The 12,690-nt window shown below is 44.4% G+C and overlaps 2 protein-coding genes across 2 annotated transcripts in view; one reads left to right on the top strand and one right to left on the bottom strand.

Moving 5' to 3' along the window:
• Positions 1-6,006, bottom strand: part of LOC142572501 (multiple C2 and transmembrane domain-containing protein 1-like) — a 307,998-nt gene extending 301,992 nt beyond the window's left edge. Inside the window, exon 1 of the mRNA XM_075681668.1 lies at positions 5,803-6,006. Coding sequence (XP_075537783.1) covers positions 5,803-5,854 — 52 coding nt within the window. The 5' untranslated portion in view covers positions 5,855-6,006. The remainder of the gene's footprint in view (positions 1-5,802) is intronic.
• Positions 1-12,690, top strand: part of CCT3 (chaperonin containing TCP1 subunit 3) — a 41,089-nt gene that overhangs the window by 8,599 nt on the left and 19,800 nt on the right. The window contains exons 4-7 of the mRNA XM_075681670.1: positions 6,684-6,746; positions 6,867-6,963; positions 10,888-11,008; positions 11,088-11,168. Of these exons, the coding sequence (XP_075537785.1) occupies positions 6,684-6,746; positions 6,867-6,963; positions 10,888-11,008; positions 11,088-11,168 (362 nt within the window). The remainder of the gene's footprint in view (positions 1-6,683; positions 6,747-6,866; positions 6,964-10,887; positions 11,009-11,087; positions 11,169-12,690) is intronic.

Genomic DNA, 12,690 nt, shown 5'->3' with positions numbered 1-12,690 from the left:
GTTACTGCCCCACAGTGGCGGTGGTGCTGTGTTCAATCTTTGCAAGGCTTTCTTTCTGAAAGTTGCATATAGGCTTTATTTATAGCATCCTGCTACTTTTATTTGGGTGAATGCTAACCTTCTATCATTGTACTACACATGCCTGCATCACGTGGATGTTCCACTAGTCTCCTGTCTGATAATGTTTGAATGTTGTTGCAATTTGGCTGCTGCTACTAGGTCAGCACTTATGGTGGTCGTTGAGTATCCAAACAGTCCTTCTAGCCAACGAGGAAGTGCAGCTTTCAAGGGCTTTTGAACTGGCAAGAGCATGCACTTTTTGCACATACTTTAGTTCATTGGAAACTAACATGCTGCAAACAAACAAAACTATAACCGTGTCTGGTTGTTTGCCTTAAAGGGACTCTAAACAGAAAAATTATTTGAGCCATATTTGTAAGTTGTCCACCTGCGAAAGCCAAAAAAAGTTACTCTTGCTGTAAGAAGACTGTGACTCTTGGTGAGCCAGAACATTCTAAGGGATTCAAAGACAACTAGCAAGTTTCATGAATGTTTACTACTGAGCCGCAACAGCTCAAATATGAAAAGATCTTTTGAAATCTGCGACGTCTGGTACCAGTGCTGCGTTTACGGCGCTGGTACCTGATATGGAACTTTGACCTTCATTTTCTCATGTTATAATGGATGTGCCACATTTACTGAATTGTAATGCGAGTTTTTTTTTTTTCTTTTTTTTTTCATGATTTTCGTTGCTTGAACTCAACCGTCGTGTGTTACATTCGAATAACAGCAAAACTAACGAGTTTAAAACAAATATTCGAAATTCCACAGTTCTTAACGTTACATTGTCAACCTGTACCTTTGTCTCTATTCAATCCATAGACAAGTCGACCGAAGTCCAAATGTCCTTTTCGTTTGAATCTACACCATTTTCGTTGTACTTGTGACTGCTGTTATGTTTACAGTGCTTCATTAGCCTGCGGCCTTTTGCACTTCGACTACATTCATTTGCAACGTCATGGCAATCATTTGGTATGATGGCCGCTTCGAAAGACAAGTAATTTTGATGACCGAGGAGCTGGGACTCTTCTGCGGCTCGGCGGCTCAACATCAATGCGTGGACGAATCTTTGATGGTGGCGCCAATGGGAAGCCTTTCTAAATGCGGGCCAGTTGGAAGGGCCCCGTAGTGGCCTGGTACTGTCCCCGAATGAAATGGTTTTGCGGTCTTTTAAGAAGCACTTAATCTCAAATGCGCTCGACGGTACGTATGACTTGATTCTAGGGCGATCACTTTCGGAAATAGTTTTGCTTTCGCAAGACTTGGCTCGTTTCGGCACCAAATCCCTTGAAGTACACAGCCGACAGCACTCTTGGCACAGATAACGAGCTTGGCAACGCTTTGGTGCTGAGTCACGCGAAATTTCGCAAAAGTGAAACTTTCTCCCAAAGTGATCGCGCAAGAATATTGCCTAAGGAAAGCTCTGTCTCCTTCTGAGATGACGATGATAAGAGAACTCGTTTCCAAATTGATTCCATAATAAAAGTGTTTTTGTATTTCCATTCATCTTGCGTTACATTCGCGGTTTTATTTATTTTTTATTTCGTGGACTGAAAAATCGATCCTCGCATTACTATTGTCGTCACATTACATTTGAGTAAATACGGCAACATACTATTGCAAAATTAACAAAAATAGAGCTTTTAAAGAATAATTTCGAAAGGATTTACTAGTAGTGTTTTTCTCTAGTGCTCCTTGAAGAAATAGACTTTTCTCTTGAAGTAGCTGCTAGATGGGCATTTTCGTTTACCACATAGTTAAGTCTGTGAAGTCATTTGTGGATGACAGAATTGCTGGCCTTCAAATGGCTAGTACACATGTCGTGTGCACCATACTGTGACCAACATGACTTAAACAAACAAGGCAGTTGTGAAAGAAAAATTTATCTTTTGAAATGTTCACTTCAAGCTGTTAAGAGTATACTATAAAGCTGTAAGTTGCGAAAAATTCTGGCAGCGAGATGCTTTGCTAAAATTTCAACGTTCAGAAGGTAAATGTTCTCTCCCACTATATTATATGACTTTAACATGACTCAGAATTTAAATGGAAGGAGCTGGCTGGAATTCCTTTTACAAATTGCAATTGTGGGTTTATGCATAGCAAAGTGAACATTATAAGCAGTGCTTGCACTTGAGTGCTCACTGCAGACGATGCAAGAAAATGTCAGTCTCCAAGGAATTCTGTCCATGCACTCCATTTGAGCTTTTTCCACGTGTTAGCAGCAAAGAAAATGAGGAATTGGCTGTAAGTGCAGTTACCTGCGCAAATGTATCTGTAAATTTTGTTTGCTAGTTCCACTAGCTGCTTCAGTTTCTGCATAAAGCTGGCCTGCACTTTTTCATGTGAAAGCATTATATGTCCCATTATGCTAAAATCCAGCAGCAGCACCAAGCGATGGTACCAAAAATGCCCGATGGCACGGAGTGTAAAGACATGTCAAAATTGCTCGGATTGACGTCAAAGTTGTTGGGGAGGTGCCTGTAAACAAAGTAAATCAATGGCTTTCAAAAGAAAATTTCGTAAATTTCAGTCTGGGTGGGTATCAAACCGAGATGCGAGATGAGCACGCTTCTTCAATGCCATGGCGGCTCCAGGATTCTGGTTGACTAAAGACATGCATAGTGTGTGCATCATTAGGCACATGACAGTGCTGCCAATAGAGAGGAGGTGGCACCACGTTATGAGTGTATAAAATGAGTATAAAATAAAAAGCATTAATGTTCAATTGAATTCCACTAAACAGTCCTTTGACTTATGAAACTGCTCGCGGGCAAGCAAGTGCGTTGAAACGCTTGGCACGTTTTGATTGGGCCTTACTGAGGCACAGTTAGCATGCAGGTGAGAGCTTGCACGGACCAGAAACATACTGAAAAAAAAAAAACATTTCACCAAAGAGACTATATTGTGTTCGCATTCCCACATGTAAGCAGTCTTAACTGTCACTGCCGTAATTTTTTTTTTTTTTCACTAATGTGCAATGTGGCAATCTACATAAAGGGGGCGGGGGAGGGGATATATTGTGTTTTTTCTAGCTATGAAATCTTGTTTAGCTTTTCCTTTTCGTATATATAAAAGAAATATGTACATGTTACCTACTCTGATTGCTTACTGGCTCCCTTATCATAGAGTGCACATGTTTTCAGTTTGACAACAGCTCGAGATTTTGCAATTATTTTTTATATTCAGAATCAGGATCGGTTTTATTATCATTATCTTTCTGTCACAGCCTCGCTAGCTTCCATTATCCTCAGGATCAACTGCTTTGCATGACAGGTGATAGAAAGTGAAATTAAAGGGAAACAATCCTTACTCAAGCTGCATTCGGCAGCTTTTTCCCTTCCGTCCTCTCTCATTTCTGTACTTTGTTTTGAGAGAAATAAATATCTATCTATCTATCTATCTATCTACTGAAACATGGCACCAGATGTCTGCACAAAGGATAACGACTGCAACAGATTCAGTGTGTACAGCCCAGAATAATACGAAACTTGCCTTTGCAAGTAACCGTGCATTTACAAGTGTGCGTATGCTGCATTGGCTTGTGCCATGCTATTTTTTGGAGATGAATGCTGTCATTCTTTCACTGGCCACGTGACACAGTGCAGGGAAGCCCACTCCACCAGTCTCAGTGTCCCCTGCCTCAGTTGGGAGCAGTGGCTATATGTTGTGCATCACCTCTAGTCTCGGTTGCTTGCTTTCTCTTTTTAAAACTCTGTCGAGTCTAGACAGGAGTTTGGAACGACCACCTAAATATAGTGTCCACCACATTCTCCCTTTCGTTGTGTAAAAAAAAAAAAAAATCAAGAGCTGCTGTTTCCAGCGTTCTAGCTGGTGTCCATTCAGGTCATTTTGTCATGCACGACAGTTTTTGCAACATTGTACAACAGTTACTCCAGCTCCCTGGCGGTTATTTATTTTTTGTCTCCTTTCTCACTTCGCTTTTCTTCTGTATCTGAAAATGTTGAAATTGCTCTGTATCGTTGTTTGATCAGATAATCTGACAGAATTATGTGATGCATCAAATAGCCTCCTATCATAATTTTGTGACTGCATAGGTCAGAAGTTGACTGAGCAGCAGTTACGCATCTCCCGCCTTATGGCAAGCGTTCTGTTGCGCGTCTCCAGAATCACTCCTGAATTAGAATTCTCCTACACTTTTTCTCATCAGTCGTGAACTATCCTACACCTTCATTATTTTTTTTCTTCGTTTTCTTTTCTTACAGTTGGTTCAAGTATTAAATAGAAATAGAAACTTCAGGTTATCAAAAAGAAATAGAAACTAGTTCGCGTCGGTGCGCCCCCGCTTCTGCCATGTGCGGTGCGCTTCACAGCCGACGCTCTAGGAAGTAGCGCGCAAGTGGCGATCCTCCGGTGCGCACACCGGGGGTTCGCGTTCCGCCTTTGCGCGATGCAAATCCCGCAGCACTTTGCAGCAGCAGCTTTCGATGTCTCCAAGGCCACGCGCGCCGCTTTTCCGCGTCGTCTCGGCGTGCGTTGGGATTGCGTGTCCGCACAGCGCAGCTGGCCGATTGTTTGTATGTGTGTGTGTGTGTTTTCCGGCTGGATTGGAGCGGAGCTGCTGAGCTCGGACGACCGGTCAAAGCCGTGGCGCGTGCAGTCGTACGTGGGCGGCCGCGCGAGTAGAGAACCCGGCTGTTTGGTGGCCTGCGCTTTTTTCAGTGAAAGAAGGCCGGCGTGATCGCGCGCGTGCTTCGCGGGAACAGCAGCTGAGGCCGGACGGCTGCGGTGACAGCTGCAACGAGCATTGTCTCGCTTCCCCGCTTGTGCAGTTCGCTCGATTACGAGGCGAGCTATAGCTTGCCGTACTGACGGTCGTCGTGGATATTGTGGGCTTTAGAAAACTTGAGGCGCTTTGCCGCCATTGGCTGGACTAAACCGCCCAAATTTTAAAAAAAATCCGTTGCGGTCTGTTAGCTTAATTTTGTGGCATCTAATTGCGGCCCATTTATTTTCGTGGAAAGCCATCACACGCTGAGAAGCGGGCTATACCCATCTTCGATCTGTTGTCCATCGCGCGAGCCGAGTACAGCGTGTTTGTGGAGCCGATTTCCATCGGGTAAACCGGGAGAGGTCCGCGTAATACTGTCATGTCGTGCAGTTCTGTTTTGCCTCGCCAGGGCCGCGGGTTCGATTTGGCGTGCGTGAACGCTCGAACCGCCGATACGTCCCGCCTTTTTGCGTTCGTGCGCCTCCTCTTATGATTGATTTCCGCGAGTCTCGAGGGCTGGAAAACCCTCGGTGTAACGGCGCGCTATCGCGATGAAGGGGGCCACGGGTCGAGCCCAAAAGCGGACGCCGCGCCGCTAAATCGGGAAAGCCTCGTCAGGCGGGACGTCCACGTTTTCGTCACTGTCGTCGCCTGTGCCGCCGATCCTGCACTCGCTGCTGCTGCTGTTGTCGCAGCAGCAGCAGCAGCCTCGCCGACGCGCAAGCGGCGTGCTTCGCTCGGTCAACGGCTTTCCGTTTGCAGACGAAACGTCTTCGCACCCGTTCCACCGAGTTCCACCACCGGACCTACCAGACGCCTTTTCCTTTCGCTACAGCGTTACCCCGCGTGTCTCACGTGGTTTCGAAACTAGCTGTTTACGACGGTGGCAGTGCATGACGGGACTGCAGACAACACCTGGCCCGACGCGCAGGGGAACGCAGTGGCGAAAACGTGCGGGAGCATTTTTTTTTTTTTTTCGTACTGCACAGAAGCGTGTTGCGTGCTCTACTCACTGCTTTCCCGTCGTACGGCCCGACGGCGTTCCTTGCGGCGGCAACAGATCATCGCGGCCACTGCGTTGAGGACGTTGTCATGGCTACCAATGCTTGCTCAAGAAGTTCACTCGCGCGCGCAGCAAGCGCTGCCACTGTTTCCAAATGCGCGCGCCGACTTTGGAGAACGCCTGCTCGCGACGCGCGTTGCATGCAGGGCTTCTAGTGCTCCTGTATCGCTTGTGCGGCGGACCACCTTGCGACGCAGTCGATAGAGGCGCGGTGATCGCCTCTGCTGTGTTGTTGGCCGATATAATGTCCCTGAATCCGGTCGCCGGTCGCACGCAAGTCGGCATGTTGTGTAATTATGTTGAGGCTGGTCGACATTGATATTTTTCTGGCTCACCTGGCAGGGAATCATCATTCCTCGCATTTAGTCACCGGTATCAATTTACGACGATATACTGGTGATAACTAATTGATCTCACATGTGAAGATTGCAGAATATCTTCTAATACACTTTGCATGGGGAAAAAATAGCATTATTTTTTTAAGACAACAAACTTCTGTCAATATGGGCTCCAGGTGCCAGACGACCTAGCTATGCCACCGTCTGCATGTTATTGATGCTATAATTAGGCATATTGTAGTTACGACATTGAGTAGACATAAACATGGTTTTACACATGTTTAATGACATGAGTCAAGAGTTACTCCAGTTTTTATGTGCGATAGGTCACTTTGTAATGTGAAATGGTCGGTGAGGCTAGTAATTGCTCGGTAAACCACACAGTCATCTGCGAAGAGACAGATATGAGAAGAAATATACAAGGCAGGTCGTTGATGTGTAGTTTTGTTATTAAGTAGCAAGTGACATGGCCCCTTCTTTGCTCTCTTCACAGATGCTTATGAATCCTATTGGAGGCATCATCATGACAAACGATGGGAATGCGATTCTGCGAGAGGCAAGTAGTCGGCTTTTTATTCTTCCTTTCTTGAAATCAGGTGTGGTGTAATAGCACCTTTGTTATCGCTGCACTCAAGGACTTCACACATGTTAAAGAACAACCACTCTTTTTCTGCAGATTACTGTTCAGCACCCAGCTGCCAAATCTATGATTGAGATCAGCCGCACTCAAGATGAGGAAGTTGGCGATGGCACCACATCTGTCATCATACTTGGTGAGGGCACAAAATTCTTGCACCTTACCCTACTGGAAAATGTGGCACTAATGTTTGTGTGGGCTTCTTTAGTGTTTCAACCTGCATAGGAAAAATGAGTACAGGTGTGGACTTGTTTTAGCTATGCAACAGCTACTGTGGATATGTCCCTATTCACCATAGAAGTGCTGCAGCGCATTAGTAAAATGTGACACTTTGTGTACAAAATTTATCTATAAAAAATGCGCGCCCCATAAGCCACTGCAATATTGCTATGAGTTTGCAAGTTTTTCTTCGGGAACTTGAATCATCTGCTTACTCATAGCCAGTGGCAATGCCACCATATCCATGTCAGAGTGTTGCATAAAAGAGTGGGAAATTTAAACACATGCAAATTCCGTGCAGCAGGGCGGCAGGCTACAAGCAGGCTACGAGAAAATGGGAATTCAGTTAGACGAAAAAAAAAAAAAAAAACTTGCAGAACAGAATAATTGAAGGTGCATCACAGCACAGGAGTCAATAAACACCAGTCCAAGGCCCGTACTTCTCATCGTTTCTACAGTAGTTGAAACATCGCTATTGAAGGCATCCAGCATTGCCCCAATAGGTGTATCTTCTTGATTCATACTGTACGCTGTGTCAAAGGCAACTTCGGCAGATTGTCGGAGGCTTCTCATCTCTGCTTTGCTTTTATGTTATAACTCGTCTCAATTGATTTGTAATTGCCAGGGCAAGTTCATGTCTGCCTAGATTAATAACAATTGTGACGATGTTTTGCCATAACTTGACAAATTCGTTTTACAGTTGAACCCACTAACAACGATACCGGTTTTAACAATACGTATATTGATTATAACAATGAGAACGTGCTGCACCGTCGACTTTTGTATGTTTTCCATGGTGAAATAACCCGCTTACTACACTGCCATGATGCCACATTATTGGTTATAACGATGAAGTCTGGCTGCTGAGTGTCCGAGCCGAATGGTAGGGAAATGCGAAATCCTTGAAAAGAAAAAAAGAGCACGGGAAATTCGAGCCGCTGCATGATGGGCCGCTGCTCCAAGAGCTACCGCGCACTCATTTTCCAGCCATCTCCGCGCGGCTCTCTCCCGTCGCGCCCTTCCACCCCTCCAAACACGAATTGGCTGTGCCCATAGCTCTACGCCGTCCCGCCCTCCGAAACACAAATGGACTGCACCAACTGCACTGCAAGCAGATTGCTCGCATGTTGGTTAACTGGCTACTCATTCAGTGCAGTTCTGCACTCGCATTCTTGTTCGTTTTTGTTGGTTGTGTCAAAGTCATTCCTGGCCACGGGGTTTCTCAACTTCGCTTGACTCGCCGCCGAAACGGAAGGTGGCTGATCCGCCCACTGATCATCAGAAATGCACGCCTTTGCCAGTGAAAAGAAAGCGCACGGCTATAGATTTGGAAACTAAGTGCTTCTAACCGATGAGACGATCGTCGTAAGCATGTTTGTATCGGATAGTGACGGCAACGACGGCAGCGATGGCGTGGTAGGGCAGGCTGCCTAAACGTTGTCTTCACATGAGGCCCGACATGATTCAGTCCCTCCAGGGCTTCGTTCTCGCGAGGAACCTTCCACTGCTCTACGTGGAGAGCTTTGATGCCTTTAGAAGGATGTTGGCAAGCTTCGCAAAAAGCATGCGGCGCTGACGAACATAGACTTTTCTCGTGCGAGCCAGTGAGAAGTATGTGGCGAGATGCTTGTGGCGATCTCTCCTCAGCGTTTCTTCTGGATTTCGCAAGCTGACAGGTTACCGCGGCAGCATTCTCGAAATTTTAAAAGGGTGCTTTAGGGGCCACCAAAGTGATGCCTCGGTGGTGCTCGCATATCGCTTGCCACCCTTGACACCTCTTTGCAGCTGTAGCAGTGCCATTCTTTAACGCCGACAGCCGCGGCTCATTACACGCGATCAGAGTGCCCAGGAAGCAGTTAAATGAGTGAACACAATCAGTAGCCGGGCTGAGGAAGGTGGTGGGGAGGAGCACTGGCCTCCCTGCCTATATAGTTTTCTCATATCAGCTCTGCCATCCCCCTATTTTCATTTTTTTCATGTAACCCACTTATAGCAATGGAATTTTCGTGGCACTTGAATATTGTTATAAGTGGGTTCGACTGTACTGGTATCTTCCAAAAGTGGAACTTGGAGTAGGAATAACATCTTGCAAAGGCACATTTGTCTTTATTAATAAACTAATTTCCTGTTAATGTAATAGCTAACAGCTGCCGAAATGAAAGTATTTCCCAGTGATGCTACCGCTGCGTCAATTGCGCTGTACTGTGGTGAAAGGTAAAACCTGTTACATCCTGCTGCATTTCAGCAAGATATGAGAAATGTGTGCCCGCTCTGTGCCAAGAGGTTTGCTCAGGATTTTAAAAACGGAGCTAAGTTCTCAAGCGCTGTCTTACCACACCACTGAAAGTGGCATGGCATGGACCAGCAGCTGCGTCAGCTCTGTGGTAGACCTAGTCAACCCTCTCCAATTAATCCTGGATCGTACAGTAATTTCTTCTGTGGGCAGTTGTCTATATTCAATAACTTCCATCCTGACACGTTTGTCAGAATGAAAGGTGGAACACTTAATTTTAGTGTTCTAATTGAGTTAATTAACCAGTGACGAGTTAATGCTTTCACACATGGCTTGCCCCCTGTAAAAGCCCCATATAATATAGTTTGCAATCGCTTTCATAAACATGCTCCGGAAGTCTATTTTACAGCTCCAAAATGGCATGTTCCAGTAGCATCACTGTATTCCATACATCTGTGTTTTGCAACTTTGCGGGCATAAGCATGCATATGTAACAAAATGTAGTTGTAAACCCAAACTACTTTATGGTAGATGGTGAAATTATGAAACAGGCTGTTCAGTTCCGAAGACATTTTCATTTAGTAAAAATACGGAGACTAGGCCACGAAATACAGTGACATTCTACCTAGTTATCTGGAACCCTAATCCGTTTTACAGCCGACGTCATAAGCGTTTGACCAGCTTTATTTTCTCTTCATTAAAAACAGCGCATGTTTGGGCCAGGTTTACTGCTGTGAAAGTCGCAAGATTCCACACTTAAGTGGGGGAGACTGCTTTTTGGAGCCAAAAATTGGCCCAAATATCTTTTCGCGTTCCTTTGCTCCAGGTTGATGTAGAGAATTTATTTTTGCTTGATTGGACTCTTGTATCATCCTTGATTTATTCGGCCCTTGCCACAATCACTGTGAACATGTTGTGAAATGTTCTTTCTCATTTTCTTAAAACATTTTTTTTTTTGATGGTGTCACAGTTCTGTTGCGATAATATGTCTGGTTCTACTTGTCCTGTTGCAGCATTTTTTTTTTTTGTCAGAAAAGTAAACAATGAAATAGTAGAATAGGCCTATAATATAAACAAATAATGTTACGGTAGCTTTAGAAAAGTAATAATTGGTCCTGGGTGCTACCATGGGTTTTTAAATTAAAGGTTTGCTCTCACTTAATATAAAATTGGCTTAGAACACTATTCTTGCTGTTTTGCACTCTTCGTTGGTTCCAGATAATTTTAGTATGCCAATGTTTTTTGCTTCACATATAGTTTAGTAAATAGCTTACCTCCAAGCAGGTTGTGCAAAAAATTGAATTTTTTACACTTCTAAATCATTATTTACCTCACAAGAAAAGGGAATGGTATCTTAAACTAGCACATTGAAATACATAAATTCGGCAAGTTTCATCAAAATCTACCCAGAAATAAAAATTTTTGAAGTGCATACCCCATTAAGGTTGCCTGTCATTGCTTAATATATAATGAGTCACAATATGTCTGTTTTGTAATCTCACACATGTACTATAGTATGTGCATTATTTATAATTGTACCTAGCTCACGAGTGCTGTCTTGGGTCACCTGGTAGTTGTATTCACATTGTTCATTATGTTGATTCACAGCTGGTGAACTCCTTAGTGCTGCACTGCCATTCTTGGAACAGAACATGCACCCAACTGTCATCATCAGTGCATATCGCCAGGCTCTTGAGGACATCATCACCATTATGAAGGATAAAGTCAGGTCAGCAGTAACGGGAGATGCCTCACATACTTTTATGTCAGCATGAACAGACACTTACGCTTCCTTCTTCACCTTTCAGTACTCCTGTTGATGTCAACAATCCAGAACAGATGACGGACATCATCAAGAGCTGCATTGGAACAAAGCTCATCAGCAAATGGTACACCTTTTCGCTATGGTGTTATGCTGCTGCTCACAGGGTTTCATTTATGGCTGTGTTGAGTGCATTCCAAAGGGAGTGGGATGTGCAAACACTTGTGTGAATAAATTCAGGTGAACATCTGAACAAGCCTAAGCTGGTCAGAATTAACCAGGCGTCCCTAACATAGGGGTCTATCATAGTGAGCTCTAGCTTTGGGACGAGTGTGCCAGTGAATGATCACAGTCACAGATCTTTTTTTTTTTTTTTTTTTCAAACGCACCTAATAATTTGGGCACCTTCATGGCACCGAAGTGTACCCCATAGAGCCATTATATAAGGATGCCTGAAATTTTAGACGTTGAAACCCTTTGCCGTTCAATTTTGCTTACTTTTCGGCAGGACCGCAGGTCCAAAATGGCATTGATTGAAAACACCACCGCTGCCATTTTGCTCATTTTGCAGCCTCGAATCGACGGTCTCACACAGCCATAGTAGCTTTCTTTTTCACTGTCGTTAGGCCTAGCATCTTCGAAGTTGTCAGTCAAGCTTCCTGCTGTTCACTAGGGTTGAGGATTGGACGAGTTGGCATTGCATTCTAAAACTGGTACAGCACAACATAGAAAGGAAGAAACAAGCTGAGCCAGCCAGATAAAGGAACAGAACGCTGGCTGGCTGGCCGGCTCGGCTTGTTTCTTCCTTTCTATGTCGTGCTGTACCAGTTTTAGAATTCCTGCTGTTTGGTGCCATGTTTTTTTTATTTAAAGGATTCACCGATGGCATCGAAGCACAGAAAGCACAGCAAGGTTCTAAAGTGTTGCGCAGTGCCGGTTTCCGAAAGTCAGCTTTGCAGCAATACAGTCGTGTTATGTGGTGGAACATGTGCATTTTATTGCATTGAAGCATACCAAGATTGCAAAGGGGCCACTGTCACGAGACATAAAATGTGTTCCTTGATTGTACACATGCGCACCCACCATTCTCTGTCATAATACAAGCACTGAGATGCCTAATAAGTTCACTGGCAGGCCTTTAAAGCTATTTCAAGTGTGACTGGCGATTTGAGCCCTTGAGGGCAGTGAAAGGCATGTGTTTTTCTCTCTTTTTTTTTTTTTGTCTTTCTTTTTGTTTTCTTCTTTACGTTTTCACTGCCCCTAGGCACTCCTTAGAGGGTCTGAAAAATTGAAAATTGACTGTATTATCACTCTTCTTTCTGATTCTGTTACTCTCTGCAGTGATGGTTGAGGTAAATACAAATAGTGCTGCTGCCTTGGGCCTTGCATCTTGACAGTAGCGATAAGAAGGCAGTACAGGTCTATACTCTTTCAAAGTTGGCTTTCAGCGCAGCAAAAGTTCAGAGGTGTTACTAAGGCACCACCATATGCACCGCATAGTATGCAATAGAATGTAGTTCTGTGCTTTGGCTTCAGCTATAATTCAGATACATAAGTTTAGTAGAGCACTACATGTGTAATTTGTAACATTAAATAAATGCTGTAATACATGTCTTCCCTGTGTGAAAGTGACATTGGCGGGGTACCCA

Source organism: Dermacentor variabilis, chromosome 2, assembly GCF_050947875.1.
Source record: "Dermacentor variabilis isolate Ectoservices chromosome 2, ASM5094787v1, whole genome shotgun sequence".
Classification (NCBI taxonomy): Eukaryota; Metazoa; Arthropoda; class Arachnida; order Ixodida; family Ixodidae; genus Dermacentor; species Dermacentor variabilis.
This window is presented reverse-complemented; position numbering and strand designations above follow the sequence as displayed.